The sequence below is a fragment of the Passer montanus genome, unplaced genomic scaffold (assembly GCF_014805655.1).
Source record: "Passer montanus isolate IOZ18808 unplaced genomic scaffold, ASM1480565v1 scaffold153, whole genome shotgun sequence".
Classification (NCBI taxonomy): Eukaryota; Metazoa; Chordata; class Aves; order Passeriformes; family Passeridae; genus Passer; species Passer montanus.
Window position 1 is genome coordinate 124,447 of NW_024362385.1, and position 20,091 is coordinate 144,537.

At 38.8% G+C, this 20,091-nt stretch overlaps 1 protein-coding gene across 1 annotated transcript in view; it reads left to right on the forward strand.

Annotated features, from left to right (window-relative positions):
• IARS2 (isoleucyl-tRNA synthetase 2, mitochondrial) overlaps positions 1-20,005 on the forward strand; it is a 27,664-nt gene extending 7,659 nt beyond the window's left edge. Inside the window, exons 13-23 of the mRNA XM_039702046.1 lie at positions 7,162-7,264; positions 7,901-7,994; positions 14,281-14,389; positions 15,155-15,257; positions 16,206-16,331; positions 16,701-16,832; positions 17,411-17,517; positions 18,318-18,463; positions 18,618-18,808; positions 19,381-19,525; positions 19,637-20,005. Of these exons, the coding sequence (XP_039557980.1) occupies positions 7,162-7,264; positions 7,901-7,994; positions 14,281-14,389; positions 15,155-15,257; positions 16,206-16,331; positions 16,701-16,832; positions 17,411-17,517; positions 18,318-18,463; positions 18,618-18,808; positions 19,381-19,525; positions 19,637-19,791 (1,411 nt within the window). The 3' untranslated portion in view covers positions 19,792-20,005. The remainder of the gene's footprint in view (positions 1-7,161; positions 7,265-7,900; positions 7,995-14,280; positions 14,390-15,154; positions 15,258-16,205; positions 16,332-16,700; positions 16,833-17,410; positions 17,518-18,317; positions 18,464-18,617; positions 18,809-19,380; positions 19,526-19,636) is intronic.
• The last annotated feature ends 86 nt before the right edge of the window (positions 20,006-20,091 follow it).

Sequence of the window (20,091 nt, forward strand, 5' to 3'; positions counted from 1 at the left end):
TTAATACGCAGATCTAATTTAGATGTAAGTTAAAACAATCAAAAGCTTGTGGCTGAAAGTGACTTACATATAAATAATAGGAATCCATTTACTTATATACTTAAGTTACTTGAAAACTCCTCTTGAGATTAATTGCTGTTTTCACCCCACATCTTCAGTGAGCTGACAGTCATGACTGGCCTTTCCATGTAAGCAAGCAGTGAAATGCAAGTTGTGGTTAGAATACATGGCAACTGTAATTGTACCACTGTGTCAAAATAGCTTTTTGCAGTTAAGTGACAGTGAGATCTGAAGAAGAATAACTACATTGGTTGCAGAATAAATAAATGTATTTTGTTTCAAAACAAAATTAGAATGGTTTTGAAGACCAGCCTCAAGTGTAACTGACCCTGTATGATTTGGTATGTCCAGATCTTTAGATGCTAGCCTGATTCTGCTATCTTTTGGCTAATAGTATCCAGATATTTCAAACACTGCATTTCAGAAGTTATAGACAACATAATGCAGAAGAAATCCAAGCTATGCTTTAAAACAAAGAAACTCAACCAAATATGATCCTTTTCTGTCCTGTAAGGACTAATAGAGTTCTGCTTTTACTTGTTTAGGGAGCAAAGGTTTACAGTTGTGAATGCTCTCTTAAGAGGTGATTTCATAAAAAGAGTATTGTGCAGTTCCACATTTATTGAATTAGTTTCATTATTTTTTCTGCCTTGAGATATGCTGATGCAACTCAATTTTGTACACCTTAACAACCTTTTGTGAAAATTCATAATAAGTTTTTACAGCTGAACTTGAATACTTTTTTTTTATTCTGGTGTTGAGTAAATGTACTGCAGGCGTCTAGCGTGTTTTCCAGAGGCTATTCTGAGCACACAAGCAGTAGATAGTAGACAGTAGTAGGTGAGGCTCTCAGGGTGTGGGGAGCAGGGAATGGACTTTAGACAGGTAGTCCTTAGCTTCACCTGGTGTGACTGGGTGTGTAGGTGTGCAGAGAGATGTACTTTGGCTCTCTCACTGTAGGCAATAACTGTGAGAAAAGAGCACAGTAGTCACAATGTCGTTTCTAGTGCCTGGATAATGCTGATACACATCAGGAAATAAATGGGTGGAGGGTGTGTGGGACATAAAACCATTTTACGTGCAAAAAAGCAGGTGTGTGTCTATAAAAAACTACTATTTCTGAGGAATACCTTTTATATTCTGAAGAGTAGGCTTGAGAGTGTGTGTGTTGCTTAAAAATTCTTAAGTATATAGTTTAACAAGCAAAAAAGTGTAATGAAAACCAGTCCAGCAATTGGCACTCAAATGTGAAGGGCACCATGAAGCAGAAGCTCTTTCTGAACACTGAAGAGCTGGAACAGAATGCATTTGAAAGGAGGGATGGGATATGTGGGAATTCCTTTAGGTTGTAGTAAAATCACTTTGAAAGGCCGTGACCTGTATTAAAGCCCCTGCCTCTTGTGAGTGCTCAAATTGTGTGCGATTATTCCTGAAATTGTGCAAAATTTGGCAATCACAGCATTTTGATGTGGTAAACTCTGCCACAGCTTAACACTTCCACCTTTGTGTGTAGGTGTTGGCCCAGCAGTGAGAATTGTAGGGGAGTGAACGAAGGGACAGCATGGCATGTTTGGGTAGAGTTGATCTGGGGAATAGAGAAGCATTTAGGAAAAAATCCAGACATATTCACTATATTTGAAAAGAGATTTATTTCATTCGACTAACAGATTCAGATGGTCATTTATAGCCAGTACTCTTTACTTCTAATTTTACTTACTCTTGGTGGAATTTTCAAAGGAAAGTATAAAGCAGTCATTAAATATTCTAAAAAGTTCGAGCTTAAATATTTGTAAAGTTAACTGTAGGAAACTTCTATAACTGGAGTAGAAGTGCACAGAATATTGGCCTATAGAAGTGACAGACAAATGCAGAAGACAGTCTGTCAATTCATAGGTCATTTTCCTGGACACCATTTCTTATTGAAAACAGCATCTGAGTGTGACGGTTTGTTACATTTGCATTATCATTTTGAAAATCATGTTACAACAGGTTGCTGACATACTTTTTAATGTAAAACTTTTTAAGAAGTTTCATACTTAGATGGTGTGAATCATTAATATAGTTAAAACACCAGTAAATAACTCGCATTTCAAAACATGAGCTGTTTTAAACTTGAATGCTGGATAAACAACCTTTCAGTAGCAGCTGCTGTGGAGTTTTTGAGTGACTATCAAAAGTAACAGCATCTCCACTGGAAGTCAGTGTAGTCCACATGGAGTTGCTGTTACATATGAGAGCACCAGTGGTCGATCTTGAGTGATCCTGTTCATGTATCACCTGTAAAAAGACTTTTAAAAAGAAAAAAAAAGTCCCTAAAATAAACTGCTGTTTCCCTCTGAGAGTTGTCCCCGAATTTGTCACGTGAAAAGCTGCTGAAAGCCCTTCTTTCAAGGTGGAACTGCTTTCTCTAACAGTGTTTTTGGCACACCAGCAATCCAGTCTTTCTAGCTTAAAAGCCAAGAGGTAGTTTGTAATGTTCAATGCAGAATCTCCATGAGTCTCCTTGCTGCTGTGGCCCCCCCATAACCCTAAAAGATATTTGATTCAATTACATTGTCATCCATGTTTAGAAATTTAATATACCAATGATGTTTAAATTATTTTATGCAGAGTGTGCTGCATCATATTGTGACTAGGAGTGTAAAAATTATTAATAAAAATCCCTTATAGGAGAGAGAAAAGACAGAGCACTTTTTCATTATTGCCATTTTCAGTAAGAATACAAAGGTGAGATTCTTTGGGATTTTTCTGCACAATTGGAGAAAAAAAGACTTTAAATAATTTGGAGTACATGCACAAATAGATGCTTATGCTCTGTGACAGCTTTCAACATTTAACAGATTTCAAGAGAAAACATTCTCCATCTAGGAAACTCTGTAATTCATGGAAAATAAGAAGGACCTCCAAAACTAAAATATGAGAATTGTATTTCCAGTAGTAGCTCAGCGCAGTAATAAATGTGAGATACATACTTTAGTCTGACCTCATGCATTAACTGCTTTACAAATTCACTGTTCAGATGTTGGTAATAAATAGTAGTATTGCAAAGATTGTTCTAATGCCTCACAGCCTTTGTCCACTTCCCTGTGACTTTGATTAACATGTAAATCAAATTTCTGAAGAAGAAAAACCCAACATGTTTTTGAAGGTCTGTCCTGTGCTCTAACTTGTTTTTTAAAATAATAGACATTTCAGTGAATTGCAGTTAATAGCAGCTTACCTTCCCCTAAATACTTACAGCTGTAGTATTGATGTTCTTGTAAAGCAGAAGATATCTTTCCCTCTTTGCTGCTGTTGGAAAGGAGATGGAGAGAACATCAGGCTCTGTATTCTTCTGCTCCTGACTGTATCTTAATGCTGTCTAATTTCTGTTAACAGATTAAATAAGTGTGCAGCATAATCAATAGCTGGCTCCCGGGTGATTGGCTGGAGCTGTGGTAGCGTGAATTGCCGTAGGGGTGTCAGAGCATAGCAGGGACACGTAATGCAAGTTCTTCCAGATAGCCTCTGAATACAGGGCAAAGTTTTACAATGCTTTTATGGCTCAATCGGGGAATTATCATGCTCACCTTGAAGGCTGCAGATTATAAAGTAATGAGTAGTTATTTGAGCAAGGTGGTTTTCACTTGCACCTTACAGAAAAGTACTTTGCAAAAGTCCTGCTTCTTTTAATGCCAATACCTTAAATAAAAGTTATTTCTCTTTTGAAGGGAAAACAGTAATAAGGATCCTGCAAGAAGAGCAGAGACAAGTACAGGGGCTGTGTTTGTTTGTCTTGTATTTTTCAAACTGTGGGAGTAAAAAAGATTTGTTGAAAGGTACCCTGGAAATTTTTCGTCTAAACTACCTCCTCTTCTAAAATGCTTTTAATGTTCACTTATTTCCATAGGGAAACGCTATATAGTGAAAGAAACTTGCACTGCTAAATTATTGGGGTTTTTTTAAATGTGATTTGAAACTGTAGGTAGAATTTTGAGAATATCGGTCAATAAAAAGTTGACTTCACAGTCCTTGACTCCTTGTTTCTTGTAAGTGATTGGTAACACAAATCTGACCTTCTTTTGCTTATCTGAAAACTTTTATCTGTAGCATAATTGTACCTGTTGGTTCTTGTGTAACAAAAATGTCTTAAAAAAATCTGATCTTCATAAATTATTAGTGTAATCTTTGCATTGCATGGCAATATATTTGATAAAAGGTTAGCTCATGGTCTATTTTGTGGGACTGGTGGATCTACAAGACTACACAAGTCTTGTGTGATATTGGCAATACTTACTGTAAATGAAGACAGGCATTTTATTATGGTTTCCCAAGGGAGAGTAAGAGCAAGGGTTTATTTCCTTCTTGTCTCTCCCCTCCCCCACCTCTGATGGAAAGGAAAAAGTAGTTTATTAAGAGTATCTTTTTATATGCTGTCCAACATAACTGTTAGTTTTGATCTATAGCTGGATTTATCACCTTTTATAAATCCCTCCAAATATTGATATTGTGAAATACCTGTTGAATATTGTTAAAATTAATTCATCAGTGGAGTTTATGTCCCTCCACTGAAGTGTATTTGCAAATGAAAAAGTTATGTGGAAGACAGGCTTAGTTCCTGTTTAAATTTTCTGCTTTACAGGACGAGCTGGTAGCTTTTCTGTACTAATTGTGGGTATGAGTCGTGTTCAGAGAATTTTCTGGCTCTTGTTGATGCCAGAGCCATTAGCTGAGCACTGAATTACTTCTTGCATGAATCACTCAACACATACAGAAATATACACAAATATTTTACATGGTAATAAACATGTTTTAGGGTAAATCATCCTCTTTTTAATTTAGCTACTCTTGTCTTCTGCTGGTGAGTTCTATGGGTAGAGATTCAGCCAGTGAGAGGAAAGCACTGAAACTGTGGAGAGAGCTCTTCAAATCCTCAGGTGAAGACAACTGGTTATCTATAACTGTCTTTAAAAATACACTGATAGTGCATTTGAGAAGAATCCAAGGTGGAAAATTTTATTGGTTAAGAGTGAAAAACAATATTGTGTATAGCTTTTCCTAAAATGTTCCTGGGCGCTGCAGTAACATCACTGAAGGTCAGGGCGTAAATCCAGCTTTGTTAGTGGAAGGTACTCATCCTACAAAAGACAAATTCATTCAAATAGTTTAGTCCAGGCTGAGGCAAATTTCTTTTTTGTGTTTCCTGTAAGCTTTCTGAATTTGCAGATTTAGGGTTAAGGAGGCAAGACATAAGGATTGTACATCAGCTATCTGCCAGGAATTGTACCTGGACTGGGATTGTTTTTAGCTTTTGTCTTGAAGAAGTAACACTCTCACAACTGGAAGTACAGCCAGCCAAACAGGCCTCTGTGCAAATATTTCTGAGAAGTGGTACCATTCACAACTGGAGCTCCTCAGTGTTGTTTTAGCAAGACAAATGTTAGCAGATACATTACAAAGCCATAAATTGTGTCCTACCACCATTAAAATGGAAGGTGAATGATGCCTGTGCTGGTTTGAAAGGGGCAGAAATGGTGGTGGTGCCACAGGGATGCCCATGTGTGAATATTGCTGCTTAATGGCCTTTCCCTGCAGAGAATCTGCTGAGATGTTCTACAGGAATTTATTTTGAGAAGTAAATTGATTAATTGATGATTGATTGATTGATTGATTGATACAAAATTGATATTCTGTCATTGCAATTTGAGCAGTCAAGAGCAAAACTGGATTTTCTTCTTGTTGTTGCACCTTGTGTCGTGAACTGAAGTAATTTATTCTACAGCTTTTTGGAGAACATGTTTTCATGCTTAAAACCTAAGTGTAAGGGTCCATTAAATGTTTTAGTGATGTAGCTCAGCTTATTAGCAGTGCAGTAAAATACTGTACTGAAAACCAAACACAAAATTGAGTAATGACTGAAGAAGATCATCTGCCTTCTGTGGTTTTAAGATAATTATGCCAGATATTTATTTTACTTTTCCCCCTTTTGCAATACTGTGTCAAGAAATTAGTTAACTGATTAAATCTTCATTTATCGAGTTATAAACATATCTTTGGTGTCCTGGGTAACACAGCAGGTTTAGTTTGAAGTTGGCAGGTCAGGATGATCTACTGTACTCCTTAAATACAGCAGATGTCTTAAAAATCACCTGCAAGTGCTCTGTGAGTCAGCAAGACAAAACATGTGGGGTTCCTCTTTGGTTTTTTAAGATACTTTAATTTATGTCTAGACTTGGTATTAAGCAATATTAAAAATCAATTCCCCATAGCCTTACCTACTGGGTCCAAGGATTGAATATGTCATAGTGCACAGAACTGCACACCTTGAGGTTGCCTTATCTGTTCAGATCAGAAAAAATGCTTAGTTAACTTTTTAATTTTTCTTACTTCTATAATATCTGTTTATTTTCAGGACCTTTGTCCTGGCTGGTGCTATATGATGTGAACTCATAGATTGCCTTCAGAGTGTATATTGAATGGTTTATTATCACTCCTCTATGGGTGCACAATTTTCAGTTTCTTACATATTTGGATTAATATATTTATATTTATTACAATTTTTCAAATATATTGCTAAATTAGGAAAAGTCAGGCAACTGGAAGCTTAAGATATATATATGTGTGTGTGTGTGTGTGTGCGCGCTACTTGAAAAGCTGTCATTTCCTCACTCCTTTCCACGTGAGTTCTTGAAGTCTCTGTATCCAGTAGGAAAAATAAACCTGTTGTTAAAAAGAGCACATATTTTGAGGGGAAATACTTGTGCAGTTTCTTTAAATTCATGGTCAATAAATAGCAAATAAAATGGATTTTAGAAGTTTTCAGGCTGCTGGTATCTTTTCTGAGTGCCCCAGTTATGAGGTATTTGCAGAAGAAGATATTTGGAATCCATGTGGGTTTTTGTATGTTGTACAAATCCTCCCATCTTGGAAGGCAAAGCCAGAAAGTATTTAATGCAGGCAGGAAGCTCTGTGAAGTCTTGTATGGATTAGAAGCTGGAAAGTCACAGGTTCTAATAGCTTGGTCTGTGTATCAGCATCTCTCACTGCTTTGGGTCTGGGATGCTTGTGGGAAGTTGTGATTAACTCCTCCATTCATAAACCCCTTTTTTCTTCCTAACCCAGTGAAACCATCACAGATATCATCAAAATAGTGGAGCAGCAAGGGACAGATGCATGGTGGGCCCTGCCTATTGAACAACTCTTGTCAAAAGAGGCTGTAGCAAAGGTAAACTTCTGACTTCAGGTACAGCAGGTGCTCAAGACAGTTGAGTGATGGGAAATAATAGAAACATTTTGTTTAGTCCCATGATGCTCTTCAGTCTTGTACCCTCATTGTGAAAAGAGTGTTCAAATGTGAGATCTGAGTGGGGCAGAACATATGAAATTGGATTTGTGCTGTTAATTCAGGGCAGAGATCTCCATCCTCCTCCTCTTAGATCAGGAGGAAAGTGACATCCTAATTAACCAAATTATGAGCTGAAATATGTATTAGGTCTTGGTCATTAAGATGGATTAGAATTTTTATTTAGTTCTTCCTAACTTTTTATTGTTCTTTAACAATTGTGTAGTTAAGCTAGCACAAAGCTGTAGTGTTACTGTGCCATCTGATGTTTTCTTTGTAATTTTTCCTTGCTCTGCCTTGAGTTTTCATCAGGAATTATCTGAAAACTCTTGTCAAAAATTACCTATGTTATTTTGTGTTCACTCACAAAATTGGTAACAGAACCAAAAACTGGTCAACAGAACTGTATAAAACTGGTCCAGAAATTGAATTTGCTTTATTTCTAGCTTTGAAAAGCATTGATGATAGAGAGTATTCTATTTGCATTATTTAATAATTTATTTCTCAATTGGTCTCTAGGCTGGTGGTCGTGATGTTTCAGATTATGTCAAGGGACAGGATGTCCTAGACATCTGGTTTGACAGTGGAACTTCCTGGGCTCATGTTTTGGAAGGTAAAGACTTGCTATGTTGATCCTTCTTTTAAAATACTTGGAGAGCAGAATATAACTGTTCTGTGTAACAGTGTTGGTGTCAGCAAAACTGAGTCAGATTATGCCATCAGCAGGCTATCTGTGACTTGTAAAGCCGTTTTTGCTTGTGAAGATAAGGATTTAATGTTGGCAAACCCATTTTCAGCATAATTAAAGTTGGGGTTTTTCTAATATGCTGCTCTAATGACTCTGACATGCGGTGTACTGTGTAACTGCTGATCACCTCATACTTGTTTGTGAAATAATAGAAACATTTTGTTTAGTCCCATGATGCTCTTCAGTCTTGTACCCTCATTGTGAAAAGAGTGTTCAAATGTGAGATCTGAGTGGGGCAGAACATATGAAATTGGATTTGTGCTGTTAATTCAGGGCAGAGATCTCCATCCTCCTCCTCTTAGATCAGGAGGAAAGTGACATCCTAATTAACCAAATTATGAGCTGAAATATGTATTAGGTCTTGGTCATTAAGATGGATTAGAATTTTTATTTAGTTCTTCCTAACTTTTTATTGTTCTTTAACAATTGTGTAGTTAAGCTAGCACAAAGCTGTAGTGTTACTGTGCCATCTGATGTTTTCTTTGTAATTTTTCCTTGCTCTGCCTTGAGTTTTCATCAGGAATTATCTGAAATTCCTGATGAAATTCCTGAAATTTGACTCTTGTCAAAAATTACCTATATTATTTTGTGTTCACTCACAAAATTGGTAACAGAACCAAAAACTGGTCAACAGAACTGTATAAAACTGGTCCAGAAATTGAATTTGCTTTATTTCTAGCTTTGAAAAGCACTGATGATAGAGAGTATTCTATTTGCATTATTTAATAATTTATTTCTCAATTGGTCTCTAGGCTGGTGGTCGTGATGTTTCAGATTATGTCAAGGGACAGGATGTCCTAGACATCTGGTTTGACAGTGGAACTTCCTGGGCTCATGTTTTGGAAGGTAAAGACTTGCTATGTTGATCCTTCTTTTAAAATACTTGGAGAGCAGAATATAACTGTTCTGTGTGACAGTGTTGGTGTCAGCAAAACTGAGGCAGATTATGCCATCAGCAGGCTATCTGTGACTTGTAAAGCCGTTTTTGCTTGTGAAGATAAGGATTTAATGTTGGCAAACCCATTTTCAGCATAATTAAAGTTGGGGTTTTTCTAATATGCTGCTCTAATGACTCTGACATGCGGTGTACTGTGTAACTGCTGATCACCTCATACTTGTTTTGGGTGGAGAAATCTCATGGCACAGACAGCCAAGCTACTTTGCTGCTAGTTGGTACTCTTAAATTGTTTTAAGTTAACAGATTTCAGTGTGTGCATGTCTGTGCTATTTGAAGCAAGTATCACAAACAGCAAAGACTGAGATCAGCTGCTGAGTCTAAGTCTTTTATAATTTAAAAGTGTAAGTGTGCTTTTTCACTTCTGATTACTTTCAGTAACTAAAGCACTATATTGTGGCTTAAAATATTTATACTTGCTATATGCTATTTATGGCTCCTACTGCCAGTAGTTGCTACTCAGTAGGTAGCAGATAGATATTTGTATAAAAAGATGTAAAATATACACTATTTGCCTGGAGGATAGGGCAAAGTCAGGAGTCTTTTCTAAAGGAGTCTGGTCCCATACATCAAGTCTGTTGGACTTTAAACCCTCTGTACACAATTGCATGATAACAATCTTGCTGAATTATAAAAACACGTTAGTACCAGAGTTTTATTTCTTAGCAACATGGTCAGGCAACAGTACCATCAGCAAACATTAATTTTCTAGATGACTTTTACATATATTGAGGTTTATGCTCTTTAAAAATGTTTCTGGTCTGATTTTGAAAGCTGTAACAAAGTAGTGGTATTATATGCAGTTACAAACTTGCATTGTTAAAGGGCTGAACACCTCAGCCCTCTAACCCTGTGTAAAGGAGATAACTTTTCACAAGCAATCAACTTTTCATAAGCACAGTCAAGGCTCTGGATTCGTTGTTAACTGGTGTAAAGCTCCCATATGGATTCTTTAGTGTCTAATAAATGTTGGGGTTATCACAGTACAGACTTTTTTCATGGAATCATTACAAGTTGCCCTTCTCTGCATAGTCCTCTCTTTTAATGAAATTTGCTGGAGCTTGGTGTGTGTGTAAGGCATCGTCTTCTGCTGTGTGACATAACTGGAGTGGCCCCACTGCTTTCAAAGCTGGGGACTGGCTAACCAGCAATGTAACCTCCTAACCCTGTTTATTCTCAGAAATGACACAAAAATTGCATTACCTTTTTTCTGTGTAATCGAGGCTTCCAGCCACTGCCAGAAGTGTAGTCTGTGATTCATATCAAATTACTGGTTTAACTCACCTTTTATGAAACTTTGCAAGAGAAGTTGTTGAATTAAGAGTTTTGTCATCTATTTCCCAAATACGCTCCAGTTTTTAAAGCTTTTTGCAGAATTTCCAATATCAATGATAATAAGCAAGGCTTACAGACAGACTAGTGGGTGGGATTGTTCTCCAAAGTACTCTTGGAAAAAAAGAGATGGAATTCATGGAGAAATCGAAGATTGCTTAGAGAATATCATTATGTGAAGAAGAACTAATTTGGTGTCAGGAGATGAGTGATAGCAGAGGTTGTTGCTGCCTTCTGATGTCAGCACTGATGACAGAGGTTCTTTCACAGCAAGAGTTACTTTCAGGGCAACTGGAGGATACAAAAGATGGCTAAAATTGAGACTAATGTTTGTTTCACTCTTCCCTGAACTCAAGTTATTGAAAATTCTAAGTAAGTCATCTGTTAGTAACCAGCAGGAATAACAGATGTTACAGATTTCCCTGTCAGTTCCAGTCTTGTGAAAATAATTCCTTCTCTTCAGCATCTCTGCAACTCAGAACTTGGCCTGAGTTTTCAGTGCACTTGACCCAGCTGTGTCCAAGCTTACTAAAGGAGGTGCAGCTGTTACAAAATTAATCCCTTTGGCTGATAGCCACACAGATTGCTGTCAGCAAATACAGCAGGTTGGGAAGGGGGTAAAGAGGGGCAAGAAGAGAGATTCTGCTGAATGAGGTTAAAGGAATTGCTCAGTGACAGCCAAGCCCAATGGTGTAAATCATAGGTTGCATTACCTTTTGCACTTGCACAGTCCTATTTCTAATGCTTGCCCTGCTAAATCTCCTTCCAGGGACTGGGCCTATTTCTGAAGGACACGGCTTAAAGTTACTCTTGTTCCATTAAGTTATGGTTGGCTTCCTTTTTCCAGCCTGGGTGTGCCTAAGGTAGCTAAATGTAGCTAAATGACAGATTAACCTAAATTGTTGCTAAATGACAGATTAACTTAACCATTCTATGTCAGCAGTGTGGCAGGTGCAATTTACACACTAAAATCAGAGATTTGGCTACTAGATTTTTAGTCACAAACCCAAAATTGCACAGCTACAAGTAGACTGTGTGAAATAAACACCACTTACTGGCATCACTGAGAGCAGACCCACAAGTGCAACATTCTCTGAAATCCCCTAAAATTTCCTGGGGATGCTGTTTACTTTGTTAATGCTCTGTTTGTGTAACAGTGTTTTCACTGAACAGTTTATTGTTGTGCCTTCTCATCCTGTTTGTTTCTTGCTACACATGCCTCAAATTTTTTTTTTTTGGAAGAACTGTTTTATGCAGTGTTAAAATTTAAGTCCAAATGCTTCATACATCGATAACTGCATTTTCATAATGCTGCTGTGAGGTAGAAGAGTGTTAATACAATGCTTTCAAAAAGAAAGTGTGGTAAAAGCAGAATTTTGTTCAAAAGTATGTGCTAATTTAAATACTTAATGCTGTGGTGCCCAGCTCTTGTTCTGTTGTTCTTTTACTTTGAAGTTCAGCCTTTCGACAGAGCTCATTTCAGTAGCTCATTACAGAGCATTCATTTAAGAGAACTCTTCAATGTCTTAAAATTCTCCTACATTTTCCTCATGGGCAGAGTGCCATCTTCACTACAACTTTGAGATGATTCTTTTTAAAAATATTTAATATAAAAATGCACACTGGACTTTATTGTGATGTGATTTGCCACTGGTAAAGGTCACACAGCTTTTTACCCAGTTATGTGGGTATTGCAATGATGGTAGTTTTCAACATCATAACTTTTTTTCCCTATCTTATTGGCTAATTTTTAACTGAATGAATGTGATTATTTTACAGCTTGCCTATCGAAGTGTTTAAACTTTTGTGCTGACTGAGAGGCTTGAATTATCTTAGCTGGTTCATTCCTGGCATTAAAATACATTATGTTTAATCTAAAAGTCAAAGTCTGTAAGATCAAAGATATGGAATCTTGAAATCCAAACCAGAAGGATCATAAATTGTAATTCTCTTTAATGACCTATGTACTATACCTCAGCTAAAATAAACAACAGAAAAGTCAAAAGTCTCTTTGGGGTTGTTGGACATACTTCTCCATTTACAAAAAAAAAAAAAAAGTGAGCACTGTTGTAATTAATTTATATATAACAATCATAATTTTAACAAAACTGAGGAAGGGGAGCTACTTATAAGGCAGGTTTTGTATAGGGCAAGCCCCATGTTTATATTTTACAGATAAAATGTTCAGGCCTCTGTTAACCTTGCAAGCACTGGCAGCCAGCTTGCCAGATGTACTAGTTCCTGTCAGAAAAGCCCAATCCAGTTTGCTGTTTGTAATCAGTTGTTTGTTTAAATTCTTCTCTCCTCTAACTACTGGCATTTCCATGAATAGTTCATGGAAAAGTTCTCTAAAGCCAGTGGCTACTAAACTAGTTGTAGGTAACAAATGGGTTGTTACAGATGTTCTAATGTTACTGTCTTCCTTACCACAAATATTCTTTTTTTATCTTGTCCCCACAAGTATTTTTGCAGTCTCTTAATACAAAGATTGCTCCTTACTTTACTGTACTTCTAAACCCCAGACTCTTTGTGGATTTCCTTAACTGAATAAGCAGATGTGTAAAAACCGTGATATCCACCCACACATTTTTCCTGTGCTACCTGGAACTGTGTGGCCTTGACCTTTGTAATGTTGAACTTCCCTTTATTGCAGGATGGATCTAAATATTGAAACTTCCATTAAGTTAAACAAATAAATCAAGTGTGTCAGCGGCAGAAAGAAGCATTGTCTCAGGGGTCTTAGGAAGAGGAAAAGAGGAGATAGTGAATAAAAATTGAGTGGAGAAACTTCTGTCTGAATATTGAGAAAGCAACACCATCAACTTGTAGAATCAAAACTAAACCCCTGACAAATATGTGTATGGTTTTGCACCTTTGTAGGCTTTTATTTGCATGTTCTGCTGTGTTCACATTACTCTGTTCTCACTCTGGTGACCTGTCTAGGATTGCTTAGGACAAGGAAGGACTTCTTGAGTCAACAAGTTTTGTACCTTTTTGTACAGTGACTGAATTCCACCAGTAAAGCCATTTAACCTGTGCTGTCCTCTCTCAACCCTGTGGAATGGCTGGGTTAGCTCTTCTGCTTTTAATGTGTAGTCAGCTAATACCCTGCCTACCTTGTAGCCCAATTTTCCTCTAAAGAACGCATTAGCTCCACTTGTTCTTCCCTAGCATTCCTCTTTTTTTCTGTGTGTGTATTTACAGGGAATAGTATTTCTACTCAGCCTTCCCAAGCCAGGCTTTTCCAGATGCCTCTATCCCCAACAGGCTTTCTTGTTTCCCACGTTGCCCTAACTCTTTCCCGAAGTTTGTAATCTTCCTGGAGCACCAGTGACCAAAAATGTAAATTCTGTCACAGGTGAGCTGTGGTCACTGCCAAAGCGACCTGCTCTCCTCTGTAAATGCCTTTCATGGGCTGGTTGGGCACCTTACCTCTGTGCCTTGTGCCCTGAGTAATTCCAAACGGTGACACTTCAGATGGTGGCATAGATTTTTATTAATTTCAAAGTATGTGAACTTTTCTTAGGTATTCCAGTTTGTTTAGGAGCATTTGGAAAGTATTCTGAGAACTTCTGCAAAGCAATCTGAGCATGATAGGTTTTTTTCATAATTTATTATTTAGATTAGGAGAGAGCAAGCTTATTTGTTAAATTCTGGAGTGTGGCAAGTTTTGGATTCTTTTAAAAATTGTGGTACTAATGAATCCTTTGTATCATGGTTAAGTAACCACACACCATTAGAAAAGTAACTTACTGTGTTTAAAAAGCAGGATAAATGTTACTAATCACTTTCAGAGATTTTGTGTGTTAATTGTTTTAAGATTCGAGGTCTGATATTTCAAATAAAATGTTCTGATTTTTAAAGGTGCGGATCAGAGAGCAGATACATACCTTGAAGGAAAAGACCAGCTGGGAGGTTGGTTTCAGTCCTCTCTCTTAACCAGTGTGGCAGCAAGGAAAAAGGCACCATACAAGTAAGTGTGTGCATTGCAAACACATTTCTAGTCCATTTATTGAATATTGAGCTTTTGGAAGTGTGCACAATAGTGTATAAACAAGAGAAATCAAACCACTACCAAGTATCTGATTCGTATTCTTACATTTTCAGTATAAAGTTTTTCTCAGATTGTAATTCATTTACTGTTTAACTTTTTCCTATCATAATTCTGTTTTCATTCTTAGTCATGTAGGAATTATCAGATACACATCTGACTTTTTGCTATCTCTCCCACTCCCACAATTAAAGAAATTCTTTGGGAAGTGCAAATCTCCCAAGATCATTGACTTGTGAATTCAATATTAGGCTGTAGGGAATTGGGAATAGCTGTTTGCTTGTGTTCTGCTGGAGCTGTGGCACACCATTATCTCCTGGAAGATGGAAAGCATAGGGAAGGGGAATGTGGCTCAGCTGCAAGGATGCTGTACAGTTTTGGGAAAGGTATTGGCTTAAAAAGTAAATAACACTTTAGTCTTTAATTAATCTGAAATATTCATGCCTTGGATATCTAAACAATCTGTTGCTTGCACAACAAAATTAAATGAGGAAAATAAAGTTGTTTGCTTGCCTTGGATAGTAGTGCAGGGTATATTCATGGCTCGTTGAACTCAGGGGATGAAGCCTCAGGCTCTCCAAAACGGGGTTTCTTGTGTGCTTTGACTTAAGAATATCCTCATTAAAAATCAATTCTTAGCATAAGTTTTTCTCTTGGATTTTGTTTTCACTAAAATCTTTCCTGCAGGACTCTGGTGGTTCATGGCTTTACTCTTGGCGAGAAAGGGGAGAAGATGTCCAAATCTGTTGGCAATGTGGTTGACCCTGATGTCGTCATCAATGGAGGCGAAGTAGGTCAAGCTCCTGAGTTTCTCAGAACTGTCACTTACAACCTTTCACTGCCAGATTCTGCAGCTATCTTGTGGCAGAACTGTGTCAGGCTCTTCTTTGGCTATACTGCAGTTCCATCTGGCTAGACTGAAAACCTTGAGTTGTGCTGCTTCTACTGTAGTGCAAGAAAACCCCTCACCTTCATTCTCTACTAAGAGAAAATAAAATTATGCAGAGGGTGTAGAATGGTTCCTTTTAACCAGTGTTAATGGAGTAATGGAGAAAAGGAATAATAAAAACAAACAAAAAAAATTAAAATAATGAACCTCTGCTGTCAAACTGACTGAAGCCTACCATGTGTGGCTGGCAGTGGAGCAGTCAGATGTAGCAGCTGCACTCCAGCAATCTCTCTGCTCTCAGGCTATTAGTGACTCTGGAAGCTTCATTCCCTGGTCAGGGAGGTTGCACTGCCGGTGCATTCAGATGCTCTGAATTTCCTTCCCTCCCCAGTCCCACTGTTGCTCTTTCTGATGCTGCTGAACAGATTTTGCAACTCACTGGACAAAAGAAAGAATCCTTGCATGACTTGCTTACCTGGTTAATTAAAACACACAATTGTTTCTTTCGCAAAGGAGAAAAGCAGTTTTCAGAGTTGAAAACAGTCTGAAGGGGAAGAAAAACCTATGTAATTTTAGATATTAACATTGCTATTTTAATGATAAGCATTCAAAGGATTTAAGGCTGCAGATGAGTTTCTCTCAGCTTACCTAGGCTCTAGCACTGCCTGTACACAGAGTCCTGCAGGTGTGGGTTGCTAAAAGAAGGGGAAGCCTCTAAGCACAGCAGCTTCTCGGCACATAGAGTTGTAGGTAGTCCTGCGAGGAACAGGGAATTGGACTGCATGATCCCCATGGATTCCTTCCAGCTGGAGATACTCTATGGCTCTCTGCTTTCCTGTCTGTCCTCAGGATCACACCAAGGATCCTCCATACGGTGCCGATGTTCTCCGCTGGTGGGTGGCAGAATCCAATGTCTTCACAGAGGTGATGATTGGGCCTGTGGTGCTCAATGCTGCCAGAGACGACATCAACAAGGTAGAGCCACCACTGCCAACACTGTTCATTCCAACAACAGGTCCTCTGTGTCTTGCCTGCAAAGCTTTCCAGTCTTTAGCCTAAAGAAAGCTTTTCCAAGCTTCTTTAGGGAGGTACTACTGCTTTTTACACCTGTGGGTCACATAGTAAAGTGTGCTGAGAAAAAGACTGATTTCACAGCTTGGTGCTTTGGTAACAGCCAGTCTTTATTTTTCTGTAGGTCCTTTTGCCATGTGTTCTTTATGATGCCTTTGTAACTATCCAGACATTTTGAAAAGTAGTCAATTTTAGTTAATGATGGAATATGAGCATTTTGTGTTTCATCTAAAGTGAAGGCTAATAATGCTTAATTGCTCTGGGTTGTTCTAGCTCCGGAACACACTACGCTTCATGCTGGGAAACGTGGAGGGCTTCAACCCAGAGACAGATTCCATCCCCCCTGCAGAGATGTACATAGTGGATCAATACATGCTGCATTTACTGCACGAATATGGCAGCAAGGTAGGGTGAATTGTATTTAGATCAGCATGAGTGTCATGTTTTCCATTGGCTTTATTTTCTTCAGGTGTGTGAGTAAAGTGTGTGTGTGTCAAGCAGGCACATTACAACCACAAACGATCTTTCAATGCAATGTGCACTCCCTTAAGCCCATCTCAGTTTTTGAGGAAGACTTTAACATTCTTAACTTGGTTTGGACATTAGCAAATTTTCCCACTCACTGCCCAAGGTCCCAAATTAGAAGTCTTTTAAAATAGTTAAAGATAGATATTTTAAAAAAACAAACCCAAAAACTAGAGCTTTGGAAATTTGCGGTTGTACAGTACTTTGACATTTCTGTCACTCAGAACCATTCTGCTGAAACCATGAACATAGTTTCTGGGATTTCCCCTTTTCTTTCCATTCAAACTTGAATAGAAATTAAGTCTTTAGCCTGCTAACTGACTTAACTTTTTTTCCACTCCAACAACCTTTTAAAGTTTCTGCCAGACATTTTGGCACTCATTCCATTTTCTGTAAGTTTAATTTATCAGGGGCTGTGTGATGCCAACCAATGCACTGTTCTTACCTCCCTCTCCCAGGTTACAGAAGCTTACAAACAATATGATTATAGCAAAGTTGTTCGATTGCTGCAAGCATTCTGTTCCAGAAGCTTGTCTAACTTCTATTTCAACATGATCAAGGACAGGTAAGTTCCTTCCTGCTGCCTTTAAAAGGGAAAAAAGAAAGGAATGGGTCTGAGATGGAGGTAATAAGCTTCCAGGTGAATGCTGAGTGAACACAGGTATCTCTGAGGACCTCTCAGTGCATTCAGCTGAGTGGTTGTCATTGTTGTGCTCTCTTCTGTCCACTGGTGGTACTGAACACTTTAAAAGGTCATCAAACGAGCACATTTAAAACCAAATAAATAAAGACAGAGTCTTGGATCTATATTTTTACCCAGAAAGGGTGTGCATCTGAATTTGGGAAGACAGGAGGAAGGGCTTTTAGTAGTTAGCTGTGCAACTAAATGTATTTATCTGGTTTTTTAGATCAGTGAAAGGATCCTAAGGCTGTGACAGATACCTGTGTAAATGTGCAACTAAAGATCAGTATAACCCCTCATGGGGTAGGAGGGGTAGAGGTTACACTGATCTTTACTTGCCAGAATGTGAGTAAAGGAGGAGTGGGGGGAAAAAAAAGCCCAAATGCTGAGGTTTACAGATGAACCAGAGCAAAGGGCTGACAGCTTAGCTCCCTGAGGACAGATTCTCTCTCCCCAAATTACCATGTAAAGAATCTCCTTTCTTGTGACAGACTCCTTTCCTATTGCTGCAGATGGTTCTCTCTGTAGCTCACTGTGCTTTCCTAGGGAAGGGCACTCCAGAAAAGCTTTCCTTACAAAGGCTGGGTGGATCAGACTTCTGTATGTCCACTGGCAGTCCCAAAGGCTCTTGAGCAGAAACATGAACACAGGAATACTTTCCAGCTTTCCCTGCTGTCTTGCAGGCTGTACTGTGAAGAAGCAAAGGATCCTAAGCGTCGTTCATGTCAAACTGTGTTGGCAGAGGCTCTGGACATCATCATCCGCTCCTTTGCACCCATCCTGCCCCACTTGGCAGAGGAGGTTTTTCAGTACATCCCTTACAAGAAAGGTAAAGCACATACCACTGCTAAGCAACTCCTTTAGTGCGCTGTTTAATTGAAAGGTTACACGGAATGCAATTAGAGAAATAGGCAATTCTTTTTTATTCATTTCATAAATGCTCAAATAGACTAAAATAAGAATTGCTTTGTTTTGCTTTCAAGACTCGGAGGGTGTGTTTCGTACTGGCTGGATTAATGCAAGCTCAGCATGGAAGAAGCCTGGCATCGAGGAAGCAATAGAAGGTGCATGTGCAATGAGAGACTCCTTCCTAGGGTCCATCTCTGGCAAGAATGCTTTGGAATATGAAGTCATCATTGTAATTGAGCCTGGATTGCTGTTTGAATTAATGGAGGTAAAAAAACACCTAAGAGTAGTGTTGTCTGTGTGAAAACTTTCTTCTGTTTTGTACTTACCAGGGAATCACAGAATGGTTGAGGTGGAAGGCACTGCTGGAGCCTGTACAGCACAGCCCCTTGCGCAGGCAGGCTTAGTTAGAGCAGGTTGCCCAGGCCTCTGTCCATTGGTTTTTGGATGGTTCTGAGGATGGAGACCCTACCATCTCTCTGCGCTATCTGTGCAGTATTTGATCACCCTGACAATAAAAAATCAGCTTTGTTTCTTGGAGAAGGATCACCTGTACCCTGCTGGCAATGCTCTAATACAGCATGCCAAGGTGGGATGCTGCTGTCCCTGTCCCTTGGGAGAGCAGAATGTTGGCTTAGGGGCAGCAGCTTGGCCCTCACACACCTTTCTCTTGGCCACTGCAGTTCAAGTCTGTCCTCCTGCTCCTGGCAGGAGTAAATCAGACTCTTGATTCAAACCATCCACTCTGCTTAGGAACCACAGCTCAGTATTTATTTTATAGACTGGACGGTGCTGAGAAACAAAACCAAGTTCCAAGTCTGAAAGCTCTCTGTCCCCCAGGCACTGCAGGCTGAAGAAACTTCCAGTGTTTCCCAGCTGAATGAGATAATGATGGCTTCCCAGACAACCCTGCTGAGCGAGCTCCCCAAAGAAACACCTTCAGATGCAAACATCGTAAAAGGGACCTTTCTGATTAACTTGGAAGGTAAGAGAACCATTCCAGACAGACTCCTGCACTACAACACAGGTTTGTTCATGGCTTGAGTCTTACCTACAACTCCAGCCTCTTTCTCAGCAATGACACTTTCTTTGATAGGTGGTGACATCTGTGAACAATCTTCATACAAAGTTATAGCCCGACCCATTGCCAAAGCAAAATGCCCTCGCTGCAGGAGATACACAGCTGAGTCCTCAAGCACTCCCTGCCCACGGTGCCTCCAAGTCCTTGCTGCTGGAAAGGGGAGTATGTGAAGACAAAATGCCTATGCAAAAGCTGCTCCAGTGGCTGAAGCAGCAGGTCTGTGTACTGGAACCTGCAGAAGGAGATGCTTAAGCCCCAGCCTGAGCAGGAACATCATGTATTTTGGGGAACTTTATGTATGTGTGTATATATATAGATATATATATATACACACTAATTGTGTATATCACTTTTCAACTTAATAAAAGGGGTGCTTAAAAATAACTGACTGATTTGCTTGTTCTTAGCAACCTGTGTTCTATGGAAGTTCCCTTCCATTTAAGAGAAAATCTGAACCAGCTCTTGTTTAG